This window comes from Bos grunniens, chromosome 4 (assembly GCF_055505025.1).
Source record: "Bos grunniens cultivar Pamir isolate PY7600 chromosome 4, Bosgru_T2T1.0, whole genome shotgun sequence".
NCBI classification, from domain to species: Eukaryota; Metazoa; Chordata; class Mammalia; order Artiodactyla; family Bovidae; genus Bos; species Bos grunniens.
In genome coordinates this window covers 50909083-50933669 of record NC_141168.1, presented here as the reverse complement: position 1 = coordinate 50933669, position 24587 = coordinate 50909083, and the positions used below count along the sequence as shown (strand labels likewise).

Here is a 24587-nt window from a genome sequence, read left to right as displayed (position 1 = left end):
GTTTTAATGCTTTTGCATAGCAGTGACCTTTGCTCTCCCCAGGCTGTCAAAGATGTAACACTAGAAGTTTGTTTGCTGTGCAGGGCAGTGAGTTGACAAGGGTATTACTATCTTGCTGAGCATCACATGATGTGAACTTCTAACCTTACTCAAGAATGTTATATATTTTTCACATTGACTGATTTTAGTAAAAAAAAAAAATTTTTTTTCAGACTAATGTGAAATATGTATGCAAAAACAGAATTAATCTTATATTTCTTACAAGTTCTTTTCATGCTTAAGCTTATAGAGCTTGCATATATTTTTATATATATGAAAAAAAGATTCCGTGTGATTTTTTTGAACTTTGTATAATATGCTTATTTCTCTAAAATAGTTTTTAAACCTTTAACACTACTCAAGAAGACATTCTTCATTATCTATCATTGTGTGTTTCATCTATTGTCATCATGTTTTTAAAATCTTTTCGTTTTTGCAAAACTAAATATCTTCAACATTTAGCTTATACTTTCGTAACAGTTCTGTTTTTATTGCCCACTGTTCTGTTTTTGCTAGTTTAACTTACAGGTGCAAGTACATTGTTTAAATCTTTCACAAGCTGGCTAGTTTAGAATGTTATTTTCTTTCTTTACCTTCTTCTTTTAACCATATATGCCTCTCAGGACAAGAAACATAAGGAGATGATTATTTTTGGTAATTTTGAAGATGTCGGTCATGGCGTGGATAGAATAGGAAAACTAATTTAGAATATAAAAATTAATATATGCAGTAAAAACAACTAAACAGATTTAAGTTGTATTCAGAAAGTAAGCTTATTAATGGCTTATGACATTGTACTCCATTCCATTTTTTGTTGTTGTTTGTAAAAACACATCTCACATGGGTTATTTTTTCAGTGTATAAGTGGTGTTAACCTTTGTGAACCCACAGTGCTTCCAAGGATATCGATGTGCGGTTTTTTGTTTATGTTTAGCCACACTTAAAATTTAGAATAGTAGGCAGAAACCAACACGATGTTGTAAAGCAGTTATCCTCCAATTAAAAATAAATAAATTATAAAAAGAAAAAAATGCACTGACAAGGAAATGAATAAAAATCTAGTACAGAAAAAAAAATTAGAAAAGTAAACCGGAGGAGCTTGCTGCTCTCTAAGGAACAAGATAGTTCTTAATTTTTATGTCTAGAATTTATACTAAGAATTTTGACATTGCTTTCTTAAAGAGACTAAGGCTGCCATACACTGCCAGGTTTTCTCCCCAGTTGTGATTCTTCTACATCATAACTAATATTGCATGCTGAAATAGAAAGAATAGTCAATTGTGTGTACATGTAGCCACGTGACATAAACAACTTATTATTCTTTAACAGAGCTCACATATGGGACATAGAAATGAGGTTGGTCTTTGGATAACATCATCATCAAGATGGCAGAAAGCAAAGTAGAAAATGCCTCTTGTTCCCAGGATTGCCAGATCGCTGGCTCTGTTGCCTCTTTACAGCAGTGAGATTTAATGAAATGCCCATGATGCACATCTCGGGAGCAATGCATCTTGCGCATGGTGGGGGTCTCTCTTCCCCTCCTGCGCTCCTGTAACTCCCATTAGTGTTAATGAGGGTTTCACCAAGTGCATCGAGGGGAAGAAAGACCCCAAAGTGATCAGGATTATGTGTTAGAAATCACCATATACTTTTTTTTTCTCCTTCTCCCCACCACCCTACCTTTTGAAAATCTCCTGAATGAAAAACTGTTCTGAGAGAATCTGAAAAAGGAAAAGAGCAGGCAGCAGGCTGAACAGCTGAAGAACCCACTGGGATGCTCCAGCTAAGCCAGAACTTCTCTTGTTTTTAGCCCAAGTTTCCTTTCTTCAACCTTTTGGGGTTGAGCCTAAGGCTGAGCAGCATGGGGAACACACAGGAGCCTCCATAGGGGTAACCAGCTATTTAGATCCTTTTACCTCCTGGCCAGTGGCTGTTGGGGAGGGCCTCCCCTGTGAGATGATGTCATCCTCTCTTTGCTCTAATTCCTTGACTTCTAAACTGACACTGACGGACTGCACGGGGCGCAACATTTGACCCAGTTAGCAGTTGATTTAATCTGACTAGAATGTTTCAACTTCTAAATCCCTATTTGTCTAAATAAGTGGTTTTTAAAGGAAATCAGTCACTTTATTATTAAGTAATTTTTTTCTAAAAAAATTTTGACAATGTTTAAAGTGATCTGTCCAGCCAGAGTGCCCTCTAGTGTCCATTCACAGAATTTCCTTAATACATGCTTTGAGGGGAAAAATGTAATAAGGGTGGCCACAGAGCGTTCTTAGTTCTTGGTTGGATTCCCAGGCATGTGTATGCCCCTGCTGGCTTCAGTGATGAGTGCCCACATGCAAGAGCGAAGTCAATAAGGTGTCTGTCTCTCTGTCTCCCTCCTTCCTTCTCTCCCACCTTTGCTTTCCCCCTTTTTTTAATCCTTAGAAAATAAGGGAAAAAATTTAATAATAAAATTTTTTCTGGTTGTATATTCTGGTCCTTATTTATAATATAAATATAATGGAAAAGTAGTGTATTACTTCCTAAATAGACTCTGTATTATTCAGATTTTCTTTTGGGCTTAAAAAAAAGTTTCAGATACTAAAAAGAATTTTTTAAATTTCTAATAAACCTAAGACTTTGTGTAAATCACAAACTACGTGTAGTAAGATGAATGTCTTCATGACACGCTAATATGACCAACTGTGTTGGAATTGCCAAGCAGCCTGATACTTGAGAGTCATATAACAAAACTAAGATGACAACCCCGATCCACCATGCATCTCTATAGTTATCCCCTCAGAATCCAAAGATGACATTCCAGTGATGGAAGTTGTCAGCACGTGTATGTTCTGCCTGGTTAGTGAATACACGGACATCTTATTGATATTACTTGCATTCTTTTTGCATTAACTCATCAAAACTCAATTATCATGAAATTAAAAACAGGAAACAGTTCTCAGTGTAACAAAAGCAGCCAGTGTATTTAACTCTGTGCTGTTTCAGGCAACCCACATTGTATAAGTGACAAAGCATTTATTACCCAGTTTATTGTGGTATTACAGAATGGAGAGCGCTAAATAATCAATCAGTTAATGGTCTGTATGGCAGTTTGAGCACATCACATCCATTGTGCTTATGCTGTGAGAAGGATGAGCTGATAACTCCAGTGTATGTTGCATGTTTATTCAGAGTCTAATGTCCTAAACTAGGGCTGACAGAAATCTTGAAAAATGCACCTTCAGCACTGGCAATTTCAAAGTTGCTAAAATAGTTTAGAAACAACTTTGAGAGGCTTTGGATACAAAAGTCCTCAAAGATAAGAGCGGGAATTATCTGTTAGATTACTTTCAGTTTATTCTCTTCCTTTAACTAGCTTTGCATTTTAAAAAACTTAAAAAAATTTTTTTTGTGTTATCTTGTTTGTTTATGTTTATATCTTATCTCCTTTATTATTATTATTCTTATGCCCAGTGCTTATTTCTGCAGTTTCAGTACCAGTTCTGTCCAGTGCTTATTTCACAGCCTGTTTATCATATCTCATGCATATTGCTTATTATGCAGGGAGGCTGACTTACCTTCAAAACATGTTGCAGGTGGGCTTAGGTTTGTTATAGAAAATAAGTGGGAAGTAACTTTGTTTGAAGAAACTTACTGCAGTTGCAAGTTTTAGGTAAGAACAAGAGAGGGAGAGAGGAAAAAAGAGACATTCAAAATAGATCTTTTTGAAAAGGGTCCTTAGATGAGAGCAAGAAGTAGAATTCTTGTGTGGATGTAATGAAGTGTTCTTTTAATGAGGACAGATTTTTTTTTTAAGACCGTTTTGGCCCTTTAACTACTATTGGTTCATTTAAAAATGAGGGCCCATTACAGGAAAATTAACTCTTGTTTTCTCTTTCTTCTTCCCAGGAGATAAAAGCACCGATTATGCTAATTTTTACCAGGGTTTGTGGGACTGCACAGGAGCTCTTTCTGATGAATTGTCATTTAAACGTGGTGATGTGATTTACATTCTTAGCAAGGTAAGCAGATACACCAGTATGACAACTGTAAAGGGTGGAAAGGGTGAATTTTATCCATTTGGATCGAGGACACTGGGGAAAAATGCCAACTGGAATTCTTCTAGATCCGTGTTAACAATTGGGAGTTCACCATAATTAATTATTTTGTCAAGTGAAATATAATCAAATTTTAAACACAATCAGATAACAGGATTCAACTTAACAGTGTGTTTACCTATCACTTCAGCTTTTGGCTCCCATCCACATACTGCCTTCTCCAGAAACAATATACTTATGTGAAAGTTAACATTGTAAGGTATTAGGTTATTTATTATGTCTTCCTTTCCTCTTCCTTTTTATTCTTCTGTGTGCTTATTCTGATTTTGTCTGCCATTCACTACTGGAAACACTGTTTATAGAACAAGTTTTTCATCTTTATGTAAATACATTGGGTGTTCCGACAATTTAAAAGCAATACTCTTCTATTCAGACAGGTGTAGGTAATTTTTTTAAGTTTAGCATAATTGTATTTGTAAACATAATAGCAAAGTGTATTGCTATGAACTCATCCTCCTGTATTAAAAAAAATCATTGTTTCTGCCTCTTAAGATACTAGATTATTCAAAATCTTTCTGTCCTTAGATCTATCTAAAAGTCGAGGTTCTTACTTGATTACACTTCTCAAGACATGTGTGAGTTCCTTTTGTTTTCATGTTTTAACTTTGCCTGCTATAATATGGGGATTAAAAATCTCTCTCCTCAGTCTGCTTCATGAGGCCACTTTAGAAACAAACAATATATAAAAACTATTTAAATATAGGTAGAGAAACATTACATAAATTTTAAGTTTAGAAGTTTAGTGTTCTTTGTTGATTCAGTTCAGTTCAGTCTCTCAGTCGTGTCTGACTCTTTGCGACCCCATGAACCGCAGCACGCCATGCCTCCCTGTCCATCACCAACTCCAGGAGCTTACTCAAACTCATGTCCATTGAGTCAGTGATGCCATCCAACCATCTCATCCTCTTTTGTCCCCTTCTCCTCCTGCCCTCAATCTTTCCCAGCACCAGGGTCTTTTCAAATGAGTCAGCTCTTCACATGAGGTGGCCAAAGTATTAGAGTTTCAGCTTCAACATCAGTCCCTATTAGAGAAATATTTTTAACCTTTCGGCAAGGTAGTATGACTTATTAAATACAGAAGAGAATTTGGAAATAAGATCACTTATTGAATTTAAACACTGGTTGACTGGTGTGTAAAATCATACACAGAATCATAGAACATTTGAGTGAGAGACCTTTGGGCTCGTCTGTCTATCCTCGGTTTCACAGATAAGTGAACTTGTGTCAAGAAAGTGCCAGAGCCAGTCCTTTAACCAGGCATCTTGACTCCCAGACCAGGGCTTTCTGCTCTTGTTTTTTTATAGTGCTTTTATCAATCTTCCTACCTTTTCCCCTCTCTTCTCCCCCACTCGCCTTCTTTCCTTACTTGTATTTAATTTGTAACCATCATAAAGTACCTAAAATATGCAAGGGCCCATTCTAGGCAGGAATTCAAAAGAAATGAGATATAAACACTTATAGATTACTGGATGAAAATAGTAAGTAAGTATAGTCCGCTGTGATCATTGTTAATTCAGGTGCTCAAGTAAGACCTGTTCCTTATTTCTTACAGTCCTTTGCTCACTAATGTAAGTTTTTTGTTTTTTTAGAAGGATACTTTCAGTTCTTAGAAGCTATAAACAGCCATGTCACAACCGTTGGACTAAGCCTACTACAGAGCATTCAATAGTCCTGTGTTAAAAAATCACAGCTTTTTGAGTCAGTTACTTAATATAGAAAGCAAACTGATTAGTTTCAGTTCTTGACAAGAAACTTTCTTGGAATCATTCCTCAAATTTACTTAGCTCACAGTTTCTTTCACCAGTTTAGCTGCATAAAATTCAATTGTGTGTAAAATTGCATATAAAATTAAAAGGTTGATTAGCTTCCAGTCAGAATTTCAGACTATAGGGATAAATGGCATGCAGCCATTATATGTGTGTGGTAAAATATGAAACTTACAAAGCCCATCTGGGTTTGTTCCTGAAGCTTTCTTATGAACCAAGTTGTCTTTGTTGCTGAAAGCCTCAGAGTACCAGCCTCTGGGACAGGCTGTGAAGCAAGCGCCCCGGTAGGCTTGTCTTATTTCTGCCATTGCCTCAGAAAATCATTTTCTGTGAAGGTAAAATTGAAAGTACAGTTATGGGTGTGTATCATATATGTAGGATTCTGGGGGAAGTAATTCCTTTTCTCCCAAACCCGTTCTGTGGAGATGGTAATTTCAGGTAGTGCTAGTGGTGACGAGCCTGCCTGCCAATGCAGGAGACATAAGAGACGCAGTTTCCATCCCTGGGTTGGGAAGACTCCCCTGGAGGAGGACACAGCAACCCACTCCAGTATTCTTGCCTGGAGAATCCTGTGGATGGAGGAGCCTGGTGGGCTACAGTCCATAGGGTCACACAGAGTTGGACACAACTGAAGCGACTTAGCACACATACGCATGCACGTCGTAAAGTTAAGTTAAATGGTTAAAGTCTGGCTCATAAGAATATTGTTGTTGTTGTTCAGTTGCTCAGTTGTGTCCGATTCTTTGTGACCCCATGGACTGCAGCGCTCCAGGCTTCCCTGTCCTTCACTGTCTCCTGGAGTTTGCTCAAAGTCATGCATAGGGAGAATAGTCTCCCATCTAAAATTTCTAAATGCTGTTATTTGGGCTGACCAAAAATACTTCCTTTATCAACCTTTCACATGGTTTAAAGTTCCACTGTCAGCATTTCCTGAGATGCCTTCTGGAGGTGGGCATTTTTTTCTGGAACTCATTTTGCTTTTTGAAAGGAGACAAGACTTTTAGCTAGCACATTGTCACCATTGGCTGGATGAGTAAATACCCATATTTACCCAGCTGTGGACCTAGTAGAATCAACCAGGTTGGTCTTAGTGAGGGTGAAAGAAAGGACACTGAGCTTTCTCTCAGTGGAATTTGAACACATTCAGGGCTTTTAATGAGCATCTTAGCTATTTGTTGTCAGGTTGCTTTGAGGTTCAGGATATATTTGTGAAGACTTTTACTTCCCCATTTGGCTTGGGGTGAGTTCAGATAGGAACCTCTGCTGATTCTCTAATTTTATATTTGCTTTGTCTTCTAGTTTTTATCAAAATTCTGGCAAACGTAGACCATAATTTAATATCATAAATTTGTTTAATACGTGAATGATGACAGCAGTCTGTGTGCTGAGTATCATTATAAATTCAGATCTCAAGGTCCTTAGGAGAGAGAAAACATTGCTCAAAAGGACTTGTTTCTAGATCAAGGTGGAGCTGATGCTATGTATTAATAGATTTTTTTTTTAAGTACAGTAGATAATACAAATCACTAGCATTATTATATACCTAGAAATTTGTTTAATCTTTCTCAGAGTTGTATTTAGATTTCTTGGTGATGAAATGAAATTTTACTATTTAAATTTCTTTTTTACACCATCTAGTGGCTCAGAATGAGTGGTGCAGGTAATTGCAGCTAATGTGCACAAGCAAAATGATGTCATAAATTCCACTTTAAATCTAGCTATGGGTTATTACTTTCCTATCTCATGTCAGTAAAGTATAAGCATTAATCATGAAAATTCTTTTCATCATTCTGAATTAAATGTAAAAATTGTATACTTAAGGAAGAATGCATTTTAAGGAGTCTAACAATATTTATAGAGACATAAAAAATGTGTACTTAGTTAAAAAAATTAGTTCCATGACTTGTCTAATAAAAAATATCATTTAAAAGATTTCAAAGAAATACAAGTTGCTTTCTATAATTAACTGATCTATAGTTTGCAGTATATAATTATCATTGATTTGACTTACCTTCTGGAAAATTGTCAGTTCTGAAAACAGTCTTTTAAAAAAGGCACACAAGATAGTTTAAGAAAAGATTCATTCTTTTCAATATAAATATTTAGGCAAATCAAGAAATAAAATGGCATGTACTATAATAAAGAGTATTTTAATTTTGTAAATGTAATGACAAAACAATTTAGCTAGTTTGACAATCAGGCTTGCTTTATTAAAATTCTCTAATATAGTTTGATTTTAAAATTCAGCCTTTTCGGGTTTTTTTTTTTTTCCTGTTACTGCAAGGAAGCCTCGATGGGGTGTTTGCTGTGGGTGATTTATTTATTTCAAGCCTCTTTTGAGACTTATACAAATCTTAGCTTTCTTTCTTTTTTTCTTCTGGTGAAAATCAAATGTTACAATAAAGAAGGAAGAGAAGGCAGATACTCTGCCCTTCCCCCTTCCCTTTTTAACATTTTCCAATTAGTAGCTGTCACGTGACCCCTGGCTGAGCCAGCCCTCCTTCAAAGTGCCTGGCATTTTCTTAGTTTTAACCTTTTAACCTCACTAATAATAAATTCAAATACTGCTTGCCTAAAAATACAAGACTGTAACTTATTGCTTACAGTTCTTTTCATATAACATCACTGCTGGTTTTTTTAATGTGTTAAAACATTTTATATACTTCGGTAGTTCAGTGGAGATTTTGAAATCTTTTTCCCTCCTCCCTAAAGTGAAAGATATTTATAGGGATGAATGAAAGTGAAATATGTAATTTTTATGAGATGGTTAGGTAGCATGACCAACTCAATGGACATGAACTTGAGCAAACTCTGGGAGATAGTGGAGGACAAGGAGCCTGGTGTGCTATAGTCCGTGGGGTCGCAAAGAGTAGGACACGACTTAGCGACTGAACAACAGTGACAACTGCCTTGTTAGTGAAGTTATTCTGAAACACAAAGCCTAGTTTCAGATTTATTAGATGGGGAAAATGATATTAGAGTTTGAAAATCTTTTTATTTTTTATTATTTTTATGAATCAGTTTGTTTAAAATTGTGCTAAATCCTTCTACTGGTTTGCATTTCAATTTTGTTATCACCTTAAATAAATATAATATCATAACTAATAGTTTTATCCTAAAATTGTATTTATATATAAAGTTTTATAATTTTGATAGCAGGATCCAGGTTACATAGCTGTAGGCATATTCCATAGCCCTGCATACCTCTTGGATTATGTTAGTCTACTTGCTGTTCTGGATTTACATTGCTATTAGTTTATCTTTCAATCTGTACACTCACCAGTAAATTGCTAACCACATTCCTATTCTTACTTTTAAGGCAATAAATTACTTTTGGAGACTTAGTGACAGAAGAGCTATGAAAGAGGCATGCTGCTTTGTCTGCTGTTAACAGAAAAATAAAGAGAGTTAAGAATCCTGGAATATTTCATCTTGTTTACGACACATGTGACTTGGGCTTTTTGAGACATTTTTTATTAAGTCAAAAACAGGAAATGTAGGTTGTCAGTGTTCACTAGTATACAGTAAAAGGGCGTTTTTTAGAGTTTCAGGCATTGCCTTCCTATGACTTTTTCCAGTGATTAGTGAATTGTAACTGTCACTGATCATTTGCTTTGCATTGTGAAAATGTAAAGATTCTGTTACTAGGGCTATTTTGGCTTTAGACGTACCAGAAAAATAAGTAAAATGAAAGTCTTGCTGAGTTCTACTGGCAGAGGGAAATGCAGTTACTCTTTGGCATTCTTACTTTTTTCTTTTGTGACTGTCTGACCCGGTATGCCATAAATAGCAAACTCCTGCAGAAGAGTAACTAGGACATCTCAGTATAGGATATCCGTGGTGATATTGAGCTAGTTCCCCAAACATTATCTGTCAAAGAGTAACTAGGACATCTCAATATAGGATATACGTGGTGATATTGAGCTAGCCCCCCAAATGTTATCTTGTCTTACAGTCTTTGGGGAAGGAGGAGAACTATTTGTACGTGTTGCTGGTTGTTTGGATCTGATGGCATTTCGTGTCTGTGCTGTCCATCTGGGCATCTTGTGGACTGGGGTACCATGCTGTCTCATGGGCAGGCCCAGCTCTCCCTAGTGATGATCAGCAGTGTATGGAAACACACTACATCAGAAGATGTTCTCATTCCACTCATGTGGCTCCTCTTGTTACCCACTTGCAAAAACCATGCTCTAGTATTTCCTGATGTTCTCTTATCCTTCATTCCAGGAAAATGTTGACAGATGAAAGGGAAAGGTGCCTACAGGAGGCAGGCCATCAGGCCCCAGTAGTGGTTTGAGGGGTAAAGGAGAAACCAGAGGGCCATGTCAGAGAGGCAGGGTACCCAGAGATGGCAGTGGAGGGGCTGTCGTGGTTTAATTCTGCATGGAGTAAGCAAAGGCTTTTCAGGAACAAAACAGAACAACAGTAAAGCAAAGTACCATGTTGTTAATTAAAAAATAAAAAAACTTAAATGGAAAAATCCATGATTTGTTATACACTTCTGCTCTCTGCACACAAAAAAATCAAGAGCCCACTCAGTGTCTATATGGCACACTCTTACTCTTTGAGGTGTCTCCCACCTTACCCCTTTAAAGGTCAGATTCCCTTTGGAACAGCCCATAGTAATCAGGTTGCCTTATGTGTGCTGTGCTCAGTCGTGTCCGACTCTTTGTAACCCCATCGACTATAGCCCACCAGGCTCCTCTGTCCATGAGGGATCTCCAGGCAAGAATACTACAGTGGGTTGCCATGCCCTCCTCCAAGGGGATCTTCCCAAACCAGGGATAGAACCCAGGTCTCCTGCTTTGCAGGTGGATTCTTTACCGTCTGAGCCACCAGGGAAACCTAGGTTGCTTAGAGCGTGCTCCAAAATGCTGGTTTTTGTTGTCCTGGTATTTTGCTCTACCAGTTAGTGGGAAGGCAGAGGGAGGGGATAAAAAAATACTTGTTGCATACCTCCAGTACCCTGTTCTAGGCACTCAATATGTTTTCACTTCTCTGATTCCTATGATAATAACCCTGTGAAGGGTAAAGTATTATAATTTTGCAGATGAGAAAACTAATGCTCAGTAAGCTTATTATGTAGATCACCCGAGGATACCAGCTAGGGAGTACCTTCTGCTGGAATCAATGCAGATCTGACTCTGAAGGCTTTTCTCTTTCCATTTTGCTCCACCTAAGTAAGTGGGCCATGACTGGGATTCTTCATTTCCCTCTCTCAATTCCTTGAGGTTGATACTGTGTCTTAAGTATTTTTGAATCCTAATATCTAACATCATGACAGATAGATGTTTAATATATGAAAATATAGTTAAAAATAGGAAATAATCCTGAACTTCTTGAAAGAATTTAGAATCATAGAGATAGGGGAACCTTAGTGCTAACTTTATAGATCTTGAGGCTCCACATAATTGGAGGAAAATAAATAAAAGACGAATGGAAAAAAGACTGCCTCTGTGGAGATCTTAAAAGACAATGGAGTTTCTGCACTTGAACTTCCTGAGCTTCTTGGCAGTCAGACTGGAAAGGGGAGAGACAAGGAGCTAATGTTAATCGTAAAGGAGGACACTTGGTTTTTCCCAGCACTGGCTACTTAAAAAGAAAAAATCAGATGAATTTCTAGAATCTTCACTGATTATCTGACCACAACAACTTTATGTAATAAGAAGGACAGTGTCAGATATTACCCTCAACCAAAAAAATTTATAGTAAATATAACAAGAGATTCCATAGAGGTACCTCTGTGAAGGGCTTCCCAGGTGACTCAGTGATAAAGAATCTGTGTGCCAGTGTAGGAGATGTGAGTTCGATCCCTAGGTCGGTAAGATCCCTTGGAGAAGGAAACAGCAACCCATTTCAGTATTGTTGCCTGGGAAATCCCATGGACAGAGGAGCCTGGGGAGCTACAGTTCATGGGGTTGCAAAAGAGTCAGACATGACTTAGCGACCAAAAAAAAAATTCTGTGAGGGTCCAAGTGTATAATAAATAGACATTAATTAATGTTAAGTATCTAACTGAGTTATTGTGGAGTCTCAAAAGTGATATATATGTGAAAAAAATCTTCCCTTAAAGAACTTGGAGATTGCCTAAGGTCACATACCTGGTTAGTAACAAGCTGGAGACTCTGGATCTTCTGAAAAAATAATCACAAGAAAAAGAAAAAACAGCAGACTTTCCCTCAGATATGCCACACTGGTTCTGCCTTTTAGGCTTCTGTCTGAAACTCATCAGTACTTACAGTAAATTCAACTGAAGCTATTTCTTCAAAGAAATAGAATTATGTGGTCCCAGTTCTGCAGGGGAATAGGTATCTTTCTTTCTGCAAGTGAAGTTTAGGCTCTTTAAACAAGATATCCTATACAGCACATTGGAAAATGTGATAGGCAACAGCCAACTGTAAGTAGAAACAACAAACTTCATACTGTGAAGCTAAACATACTTCAGAACAAGTATTTGTTTCAGTTTAGTTCAGTTCAGTCGCTCAGTCATGTCTGACTGTTTGCGATCCCATGATTACCAGCACGCCAGGCCTCCCTGTCCATCACCAACTCCTGGAGTTCACCCAAACTCATGTGCATCGAGTCAGTGATGCCATCCAGCCATCTCATCCTCTGTCGTCCCCTTCTCTTCCTTCCCCCAATCCCTCCCAGCATCAGGGTCTTTTCCAATTGGTGATGCCATCCAACCATCTCATCCTGTCGTCCCCTTCTCCTCCTGCCCCCAATCCATCCCAGCATCAGGGTCTTTTCCAATGAGTCAACTCTTTGCATGAAGTGGCCAAAGTACTGGAGTCTCAACCTCAGCATCAGTCCTTCCAATGAACACCCAGCACTGGTCTCCTTTAGGATGGACTGGTTGGATCTCCTTGCAGTCCAAGGGACTCTCAAGAGTCTTCTCTCAACACCACAGTTCAAAAGTATCAATTCTTTGGTGCTCAGCTTTCTTTACAGTCCAACTCTCACATCCACACATAACCATTGGAAAAACCATAGCCTTGACTAGACGGACCTTTGTTGGCAAAGTAATATCTCTGCTTTTGCATATGCTATCTAGGTTGGTCATAACTTTCCTTCCAAGGAGCAAGCATCTTTCAATTTCATCATCACTAAAATTCTTCGAGTATGTCCCATGTACTTGGGGGAATGATACGATATTCCTATTGGAAATGACACATCTTAAGAAAACATGTAGGACAGTCAACTGGTGTGTCATCCAAAATGAAGAGAAAGCATGTTTCATCACGCAGTAAATATTTATTGAACATCATTTACACGTCCTGGAGTGTGGGGCACACAGACTAAGTGTAAAACATTGCCATGATCTCAGTGAGTTTGTACGTTTTAGTTGGAGGGACAAAGCTAAAGTACATAAACTCCACTGAGGAATAAATACTCAGCTTGAAATGGGGGACATAAGTATGGATTAGATAATTCAAAGAAAAATTGATGAAATCTGGATAACCTGAGTCAGACTTTAGTCACTAGATAGGTTTTAGATGAGGGAGGGGAGACATTGCCTGGGAAGGGAGTGGGACTGAGTACAGCATGGAAGGTTGGGCTTCAGGACCAGAGCGATGAGAGGAGGATGTGGCTACATCCACGTCCACACCCTTTCATCCCACAGGGTAGGAAGAAAGCAAGCTGAGGGGTTTGTAGTTAATGCATTGGGTGGGGCAGTGGTTAGTATACATTCTTGAGCAGCCAAGTAAGCTGACAAAAGCAATTTCTAGGAAGAATAGAGAAGCAGAGTTGATGACACAGTAATCCAGGGTAAGGTGATGAAGGTCTGATCTAGAACAGTTAACAGAGTCATGTATTGGTTGGTGTATACACTGAGTACCACTCAGTGATTGCTGCTGAGCGTGATTTGCTCTTACTTTGCCTAACAATATCTATAAATCATCAGTCTGCATATCAGTTTTTACTTTATCGTATTGTAAATGTTGACTGGGTAGAAATTTGAATTAAATGTGTCTTGACTCTGGAACATAAACTAAAATTGATCACAGGAATTAAGTCCTTACTATCACCTTTCTTGCTTGTCTTCTATCTCTCTTGCTTTAAAAATGGATTTTCAGTGCCTGGAGAAAAAAATAGGAATTCCTTGAATTAGAGTAACTCAGGCTTACAGCTGCATAGTAAATTATAAAGTAATGAGGTTGGTTTCCGTAAGTTGCTAAGAGACTTAGGGTGTTAAAGCAGGTTCATAAATGGTGATTTTCAAACATAATGGAGGAGCTTAGAGATTGTTAGTGTCCATTTCCTCACTTAAGGAACCAGGTTAGGAGACTTAAGAGTCAAGCAATTAATGTGTAGATAATAATAGTAAAATGTCAAGGTTGTCAAGTGCCTATTGTGCATTTTAAGAGAACTTTTGAAATGATGGATGTACAAGAAATGATTCTTACAAAGTTTCTAATTGGAAACAGTAAAAAGGAAGAGATTGCAGAGGTAGCCTTGAAAAAAAATTTCCGTATTTTAAATAGTTATCTAGTTTTCATGATACCACAGTGTTCACAAATAATTTGAAAAATCGAAAGTCACAGTGAATAGTTGGAAAACAATGGTAAAGTCCACTCGTTCTGAAACTCAGTTTAGTTTATATTTTGTGAATAAAATTACCTTTATTTCTGCATAAGACTGTGCTTTTTCCAAACATATATCTGTGCTTAAAAGCACAGATACATGTTTGGAGAAAGGAATATAGTCTTTTAACCTAACACCTGTTGCTTTCAGACAGATTGGTAACTCCTTTCTGAAAGGGGTGGTACATCACAAAATCTTATTAATGTTCCAAGTTTCTGTTAAGGCAGAATTCTTTTACCATATGGTTTGTAGAAAGTGGATTAGCATGCTTGAGAAATGAGAATCATGGTGCTGAAAGGGATTTAAGGAAATGCTGGGGTCTTATTGGGGCGAGGGGGGTTCTTATTTAAGTGTAAAATAAAACACCAGCAGAGAGAGAAGATGTAGTTAATAATTAAACACAGACATACCTTTGCTATTGTGTTGGATAAAGTCTCTATTTTTTTTTATCAAAACTAGTTCTTTTTTTCCTACTTTTTTACATAATCACCTTAATTTACTGCTTAATAATGATTATTTGAGGCATAAAATTTTAACTACAAAATAAAAACTTTTAATAATGCAAAAATGGAAAACGGAGGCATTGGATCACAACTGTTCAGTGTTGCTTTCTCATTATTTTCTCGAATTATTGGGCAAGTTTGGTGCTTTTGCTTCTGTGACTGCCACATTACATTTTTGCCTTGAAGCCATCCATTTTACAGATATTGAATTTCTTTTGAGTACTATTTTTATACACTAAGCATCACTACACCTCTGGATCTTGATAGCATTACCGTGGGAGGAGAAAGAAGCTTTGTGTTAGTAATTACCTAACATTGTCAGAAGCTGACTGCAGGCCTCTTTCTAGTGATAACAGAATAACCGCATAATGTAGCTTTATAGCACATGATTAATAGAAAATAATTACACGTCCTACAAAGGGATGCAATATTTCTTATAAATTGACTAGAATGGTTTCCTGTAGATTAAAGGACTCTTCATTATTTTATCAGTCCTCCTGAAGTACAGTCACTTGCCTATGTTAGCATTTCAGTTGATGTTAAGAGCCGCAGAGGGTGAAGGATACCAGATGGCAGACCTTCTTGTACCTGAGATCTCGTTCGTGTGCCATCAAGATGACATGATGCTCCCTAACCTTTCAGAGATTTAGATGGCAGCCTGGTATGATTTCTGTCTCTTTATTTTTTGTTTATTAACAAGATGAGGTTTGAGGGCTGTTTTTCTTTTTTTTTTTTTTCATGACCCACCTGTGACTTTTAAACCAGATTTCAGTTAGTATGTGGACAGCGAGACAACATTGTATGTATTGTGTTATTTTCCACTGTAAGTAATATATCATTCATAATCACATTTGTTTGGGGGCAGCGAACAGGGAAGGCAGAGGAAGGCATATTTTCTTCCTCCCAAGGAAATCGTGTGTGCTATTGAATCTGCAGGCTGAAGTTTAGGATACCATACTCCAAGAAGCATCTTCATTCCAATTTATAGGCTGCAAATGGTTTAATTGGGATTCATGTTGCTCAGGAGGCTCATACAGAGGATAGTAATGATAAAAGTAAAAGCTTCTGTGTTTGCAGTCTCACCGACATCCTCTAATGGCTGCAGTGTAAATCCATAAATTTGCCTACTAGATTTTTACCTCACTATATTTTATCTTACCTCTTAATTCCACACAGGAGTGCTATATGGAATTCTTTACAAATGTAGAGTAATAAACATTCTGGTTTTTTATTTTTACTCTTTTCTGATTTAAACCTGTGATATTTTAGAGTACTTCTACAAGCTGTGTATTTCATAGGCTTTTCAATTATTTTAAATTAATTTAGTGAAGCATTTAGGATTATTTTAGCCTAAAACTTATATTTTTCCTAGAATGTGACTTTTAAGGCATGTGTTTACAGCTGAATAAACTCCTCTGATGTTTACTACTATGCTCTATTTAATGAATCTTCTCAGTTACTGTCATGTAAAATTCTCTCATGTGTGAAGTCCTTTGTTGAAGTGATTTGTTGGAAATCAGTTTCTTAAATTTGAATGTGAGTGAGCTTTTTGAGAACAATAATACATACTTAATTGAGAGTACAGGTTATAATTTCAAAGCAGAATATTATAAAGTAATATGAATTTTCTGGTTTATAACTTGAATCTAAACATTGAAATCCAGATTGCAGGCTATTCTCTGAAGGCAGGACTGAGTCATACTATACCGTCTCACTAAATGTATTCTGTTCCTGTTTCTACCCTTTGGGGGCCTAGTTCCTTTACACTTTCCAATAATCAGTTGGAAAAACCTTAGATGGGCATTGGATAAGAGCTTTCACACTTACACTTACTCTGTTAAGTATTCATTTTGAAATCTTACACTGTGGGCCTTTGGCCTCTGCAAGGTGAAATACATTTGTTTTGTTAAGCGTTAGGCTCTAATTGTATTCATTGCCTTAAAAATTGAAAAGGGCGGCTTTATTAGGTACCTATTAGGATATAATGGTTGCTATAATGGTTGCTAATCATAGCTTTCAGTAAGCTGGTATTTTCTTCTGATAAATATATTCTGCACAGATTATAGTCATCATCATTGAGTTCTGGGCTTCAAACTATTTTCATTGTTTAGAGAATTTTGTCAACTAAGTTCATACTATTAGGAAACTTTTGAACTTAAAATCTTGAGTCTACTGTTTCAGAAACCAGAACTGTGCCCTCATTAGAATCGGGTCTTCCCTCCCTCTCCCCAGCCTTTTCCTTCCATCTTATTGTTACAGAAAAAAACTAATTCTGATACATCCCATTGTTTTAAAAGTATTTACAGATTTTAATCCTGTAAACTCTTTATTGATAGACTACAAATCAGTACACACCTAGGAATTTATACATTTGTATGGAAGAATTGTATGATTTTCCTTTCTGATGGTCAATAGCATAGTTAGTCATCAATACAATACAATAGTCATCAATACAAACATTAAATCTATCCTGGGTATTAACATTCCCTCCCCACATATAACTTGATATGCATATGCACATTTATCTATGACTCAGATGTTGGAAATCATAGCCTATTGAATTACTTTGGGAATTGATTTTAAAAATTTATCTTCTATGAAAAATTAAATTTGGGTCCTATGGTGCTTTTTCAGAGTATTGCTTTTGGAAGATATTATTCTTGAAACTTGTAATTCATTTTACTTTGTTTGTATCTCACTAAACATAAATAAATTTGAGATAAAAATACATTAGTCAATCTGGCAGACAAATGAACATTAGGTACAGTTTTCACAATGCCTGGAGCCAGTGGCGTGTCTTCAGTGGAGCAAAGGGAAGAAAACGAGGCCCAGGTTCAGCTCACAAGCAAAATAAACACAAAAGTGACTCATCAGTCACTCTTTCTTACAGCTGGATTAATATTTTGGCGTTATAACTTGAAATACTTTTATTTCCTATTGATCCTCCCCATAAGGGTGAATCTAATGCCAGCTTTAAATTCCTTCTACTCATCCTTTACCTAATGTAGTTTGTGATCAATCAGAGGAACAATAAATGCCTTTAGGAAGCTTCTGAAAAGGAGCCCTTTTGTGAATTCTGTTGGAAAGCCGGTTTGGGGATATCTTAGTAGTGTTTCCAGTTCTCTAATTAACCTGTTTAAAATGGGTACACTGATGTATTAGATTTTCCTGAGAAGGAGCATACTTCTACATTCTAAATCATTTTTGGTCGTCTGAGTTTAACTAGGAATTAAGTCATTTATTGTGAAAGAAAAAAAAAAAAAAAGGCTGTCCTTGCCAGATGATAAGCTCCTTGAAGGCAAAGCTAGTTTCCCAAGGATCCTGGCAGTGATCTTGGAGCCTCTAACACTGTGGTTTGCATATAAAAAGGTGTCCCCCAGGCTGTGTGTGTATGTGTGTGTGTGTGTGTGAGAGAGAGAGACAGACAGACAGACAGACAGACAGACAGACATGGGGAGAGAGAAGGGAAAGGGGCCCAGAGAGCCGACTTCCTTATGTAGTTTCATTTACCAGGTTCCTATCCTAAGTGACTATTTCTATTCTACACCACGAAATAAACAGGCTTTGTCTTATATGTTAATTTAAATCTTTGCCTAACAGCATTTTTAAAGTGTCCGGAAACAAAAAAGATTAAATTGTTTCAATTTGCAGCTAAAGCTCTTATAACTTTATAAAAAGAAATAACATTTCTAAGAAGTTGCATACGAATGACATTGTACTTACACCAGTCTAAAGGTTAATATTGCATATTGTTTTCAATTAGGAATACAATAGATATGGCTGGTGGGTAGGAGAAATGAAGGGAGCCATTGGCTTGGTGCCGAAAGCCTACATAATGGAGATGTATGATATTTGAGAGTCCTCGGTAAGTACATTTTAATCCAATATTCTGTAATAGCTCATATGTTCTCTTGGTCTCTGCGTTATGAGTCTTTGCTTTTTTAAAAGTCTTTGTAGTTTTCTGATAACACAAAGGTTATACTCCCAAATCATTATCTTGTTTTACAAAATTTTAAAATAACTTCATAGAATTTACTCTGGAAATAGATTACTTAGAGAAAGTCCCTTTGTTAATAACCAGCTGTTTTCACAGCTTCCTCCTCTTTAGTAAAATACCACTCTTATGGTCTTTCTGAGGAGCTGAATTGACAAAATAGTGACTAAACATTCATTTTCTTTCCTTGGCTAAACACGTAATTTTTTTCTAGGCAGGGAAAATCAACATTTTGCCTGAAGAGAAAAATTAAAATGCAGCTTTCTCTTTCTGCTCGCAAAAAGGAAGATTCCTCTGCTAGTCTGCAAATCTTTTGGATTGAGAATCATTGTGAAAGCATGAACGGCAGTTCGTAACCTTTGTTTTGTTGAGCATCATTTGTCTTTGTTGTTTTATGCATTCATTGTAATATTCCTCTGATGTCAAGTTAAATGAAGAATATTAATGTAAATTAGAAGTAAGCAGTAAAGTTATACCTGTTGCTATATTGCAAAGAAATAAATCAATAGTTTTTATTTACTCATTTGATTTATGTGAGGAATTCAGCACTATTCTGTATCACATAGTCATTGCTACTACTAGTATGAGTTGTAATTTCTCTTAATACTGGATATCATTGTTTTTAGAATGTAAAATATAATTTCAAGAAAATTTGATAGAATATATCTCATAAGTTTTTGATAAATGCTATAAAAGAATGTAGCTTTGTTAAAACTTTGTAGATGAGTCATCTTAGTATTTATTTTTCACATAGTAGTAGTAGTAACATGTTTTCATGAAAGAATTTTTACTGATTGGCAAGTTTACTTTATGTTAAATATAGCCACGAGAAAGAAAAATGGTAGAATTGCAAATGATAGTTGCTATCCCCTTCTGCAACACATGTGCAGACCAGAACCATGGTTTACTGTACAAAGCCCGTTACCAGTAATAAATACCCTGGTTATATAATTGGCTTGCCAACATTTTCTACTGTAGTTTTCTTTAAATTTAATAAAACAAAAAATTTATGAGAGGCCCCATTCTGCCACGAATGAAATGGCATAAAGAATCTCAATGTATTCTCAAAATCAGAAGGCATAACCGAGTACTTTTACCCTGCCTAATCTTTACTATGCTATTAAAGTCCTACCACAAAACTACTACCACAGACTTGAGAAGTACAACTCTGAACTTCTCAAAGCAATGAGAAGAGAAGGAAGGCTCAGAGAGGAGGGTATGGAAATCATGGTGGGAACATGTACCAACAGGTGAGTGGAAGGTTGGTGTCAGTCTGACACAGGAGGTGTACGTTGTACTCCAGAGCAAGGTTTGTGGAGTTATATTATTACTTTTTTACGCATGGTTGAAATCAAAGGTATTTTAAATGTCTACAAGGTACCAGTATGATGTGTATATATCAAAGTATACTACTGATTGGATAATTAGTTGGAGTAAATATAATCTGCTAATAATGAATCATTGATTAGAAGATACTACTTTTATGGAACTTTTCAGATCTTTGCTTTAAAAATAAAGATTCTAAACATGCAAATGAGTTGATAATATTTAAAAACCTCTATTATAAAAATTATCTACAAGTAATATTTCAGAGTTTATATTTTACTGTTATCCCCTCCCTAACCCATGTGATTATCCCCTCCTTGTGATTATCTGATTTCACATATAAAAATATATCTATTAATTTGGGAGATTGTAGGTAAATTCTAGTTTATATAAATTAGACATTGTGAAGTTAAAGCTTTCAGAAATTAATTTGTGGACTTGTTAATCTTGTTCTAATATAGAACCACTGGAATAGATTGAAATCGTCTTGGCAAAAGTGAGACAACCGAGGATGAATGTAGTGGATTGGTTTTCAAGACCTGAGAGATTGAAAGAGTGAAAGCAATTGTGGGTTCCACTGTAAATGTAGATAGACTTCCTTGTAAGGTATACATTTTGTGCTTCTGATCCAAGTGAAGATTTTAGTCCTGGGCCAGTAGATGGCAGCAGCTTTTCATTGCATAGGAACCCGCTTAGAAACCCCTCCCCCACTCTGGCACAGACTCACTCCAAATGTAAAGTATTCAGAAGATTATTGCCTCCTTTTACAGTTAATCCAGGAGAGGGAGTCCTTTGCCAACTGATGCCAGATAGTCTCTGTGAATGGTGACGATACAGAAAAAGAAAGTGTTACTTGTGTCCAGAGCTCCTCTGCCCTTTGTTCCTTTTTACTTGCATATAGGTGGGAGATAAGAAACAAAAAAATTTTAATTGGGATGACAGGAAAAACAATCATTACTTTCAACTCAGGACTCCTTTATATTCATCTGGTGAAATCATTTGTATCATAGAAGGGAGAAAGTTTTCTTTACACCCTTGACAATATATCACACACTTTCCAAGATCATCATAATATCATTAATGTGAATTTAAACAACATTGCTTGTTAGAAAATATGCTAATTGCTATGTTCCCATTATGTTTGCTTAGCTTTTATTTGTTTTTCTATGAACATTTAGAGAGCTAATTTTTTTCAAAGGTGATTGTAAGTCATATTTTACATAGCATTTTGCTTGATTATTTGCTCTGTACTGAATTTGTACTCTATTGCCATTAGATCTTACAATAATGTTCCACTCTGCAAATTTTTAAGGTTCAAATAAAGTTTAATTGTTTGCAAACTGTTATGATGCTAATAATTCAACAGCCTGCTGTGTTACTAATGAAATTACTTTGTTATGATTAATTTGGAAAATAGTGTGTTGATTGTAGTAATTAAGCACAACAAGGTGAAGTAAATGATTCTAATGCCATCTGGCCTCCAAACTGAATGAAGAAATGAAATAGGACTGTCATCTGAATTTATTCAAAGAAGTAAGGATAATACAAATGACTTCATTGCTATAGGATTTACATTTAACCACAGCTCACTCCATTCTGTTTTTGCCACTTGGTTATATATGACAGTTCCTTTTATGAAAAGGAATGTTGTTTCGCCTAGCAATTGTTTTGAATACTTTATATTATTTAAGTAGATTATTTTTATCTTGTGCTAATTTAATTACAGATAATTATATGAAGTATTATGGGATCATAGAAAATCACTTTTCAACCATCTGTAGGTGAAATCTCTGTATATGGAGGTTTTTTTGCTATTAGTATTGAATATAGTCTTTTCCATTCAGTTGTTTCTAAAATACTTTTAGACAAAACTCTTGTAGTTCTTATGATTCCACTTTTCCTATGATTTCTTCAGTGTAAGCTATTGCTACTCACTTCATAGAGTCTGGTTCCTACCCCCAGCCAGGGTCATGATTAAAAAGAACCCAGAGCTGAGTTATATATGTTATATATTAAAGATCCAGATTTGAAGTTCAGCCACTATAAGAAAACTTACCCTAACATACATGTAGTTTAAAATCTTGAACTTCATCAGTGAGACTGAGTAAAGCATTGTGAGAATTTTTGAATCATGCAAAGTATTTCTACATTTCAGATAAATCAGTTATTTATATTTCATTCATTGAACAGAATTATAGACACAAACTGTATAGACATCACTTTTACTTCTTTTGAGTTCAGTAGACTCAAGAATATTGAAGAGCAATCCATATGGTAAAGAAAGAGGTGGTGAAGATTAAAATATGACCATACCATAGAAAACATAGGTTCACTCAGAACTTGAAAGAATGTAATCAATATATAACATAAAAACATTTGTTAAAATGGCTTAGTTTGAAAAATCCTGAGTATTCTGAAATTCAGAGAAATAAGTGGTATATATTATTAAATTATCTCTCTACGAACGTAACCTACATTCAAATGCATAACTTAAACAGTTGATCCTCTGGATTGGGAACAAGCAATTTCTGGACATCCTCAGCTTCAGCCAACATTGTCATCCACTGCCTTGTAGTTGAATTCTTCCAGAATAGTTGTTAGGACCTCTGATAATGTAACATTTTGCTTATGATGAAATAAATAATTACACAACTGTTTGTAATTTTGTAACCTGCAATGACATTTCATTAACACTACTTTCCAGGGGCTTTTTCTTGTTTTCCTTAGCAGAATCTGCTCTATCATTGCTTGATCAGAAACGTGATTTATTGCTGGCATGGTACTTCAGAGTATATGGTGTGTATCCAGTAAATGTTTATTAATTAACTGGTGTGCCATCCCACAGTATCTGAGATTTAAGAAGAAAAGAGCTTGACTTCTCTATACCTGGTAGAGAAAAATTCTTTTATCATTTAGTTCATCTACTTTCTGACTGACAGCATTCTTTTAGTAAAAAAAAGAATCAGTCCCCTGTACTGATTCTTTAAAGGCAATTTCATTGTCCTCATTATACCATCAATACGTGAATTGGATTAGATTGTTGGTAACAGAATTAAGCGAGATGGTGAGTAACAGGAAAGTTGAACGTGGCAGCCAGTTTTGAGATGTTTCCTCCGTTCCTTTCCTAGGTTCAGCGTGTTCATTCTTTCAGAGAAGTTACAGGCAGCATGGGCAGCGTGGGGCAAGTGATCTAGTTATACTCCCCACATCACTGCTGCCCTGCATCCACTTGGGCGATATCAGAGAAGCCTTCTGATCTTGGAAGCATTCTAGCTGTTGCCTTGGATGAATCAAAAAGGAATTTCTGAAAGTGGAAAGTTTCACAGTTGTTGCCAGGTCCAACCATAATTCAATTTTTGTCTTTTTAAAAAACTTTGATTTCCTATTTCTTTTAAGTTGTATGGTTATGTTAACTTGAGTGCTCTGAGTCCCGAGATGAAAGGAACCGTAAGTGCAGAGAGTCGCTGTAGTCGTACCAGTGCTCAGCTTAGGTCTGTAAGGTTGGAAAAGGGGCTGGAAGTTGAGCAGTCAAAAATCTTGTGAATATGTGCAAAGATGTGAAAATAGAAATTGCCCCAAAGCTCATCTGGAAGTGTGTTTTCTTTCCTTGGAAAGTGTTTCCTTAGGTTTCTCTTCCATTTTCACTCTATTTTTTATTATCCATTACTCAGAGAGGTGATATAGAACAGCACTTGTGTTTTCTGTTTATTGACCTCAGCTTTGTAATATAAAAACATCACTCCTGCTGGAGTAAAAGCAGGTGCCGTTTTGAGGCTTGAGCAGCAATTTAGCTCTTGGTTGAGTAAAGTGTTACACAGGTACTCTCAAAGGAGAAAATTAATGCTACCAATGTATGCCAATTAAACGTGACTGCTTTAGAGGAAGAGAAAATTCCAACAAATAAGCAGATTCCCATTCACTGTCTCCCCCTCCCCAGCTCCCTTAGGAGTCCACTTAGAAAACCTTGTGTTCTTTCACTGTCATGTCAAAATGATGAATATAATTTAAGATAGTAATAGCAACAATTAATATGAACTGAGTTTACTACTTGTTATGCTGTGTCCTTTTCATTCAGTCCTTCTAAAAACCCTAGAAGGCAAATTCTGTTGTTCATTCCCATTTTCCTGATTAGAAAACTGAGGTTAAGCAATTTGTCCCAAGGTCCAGGGCTAACAAGTTACCCAGCCTCCCTCACTTGTATTCAGTGCTATTCTCCTTCCCAATACTGCAGTGACTTCAGACCAAATACTTAATTCTAATCTTTGCATAC

General features: G+C 36.4%; 1 protein-coding gene across 1 annotated transcript in view; it reads left to right on the top strand.

Annotated features, from left to right (window-relative positions):
* The window catches only part of SKAP2 (src kinase associated phosphoprotein 2), a 171152-nt gene extending 149495 nt beyond the window's left edge, over positions 1-21657 (top strand). The window contains exons 11-13 of the mRNA XM_086396355.1: positions 3934-4046; positions 18761-18862; positions 19206-21657. Coding sequence (XP_086252481.1) covers positions 3934-4046; positions 18761-18853 — 206 coding nt within the window. The 3' untranslated portion in view covers positions 18854-18862; positions 19206-21657. The remainder of the gene's footprint in view (positions 1-3933; positions 4047-18760; positions 18863-19205) is intronic.
* The last annotated feature ends 2930 nt before the right edge of the window (positions 21658-24587 follow it).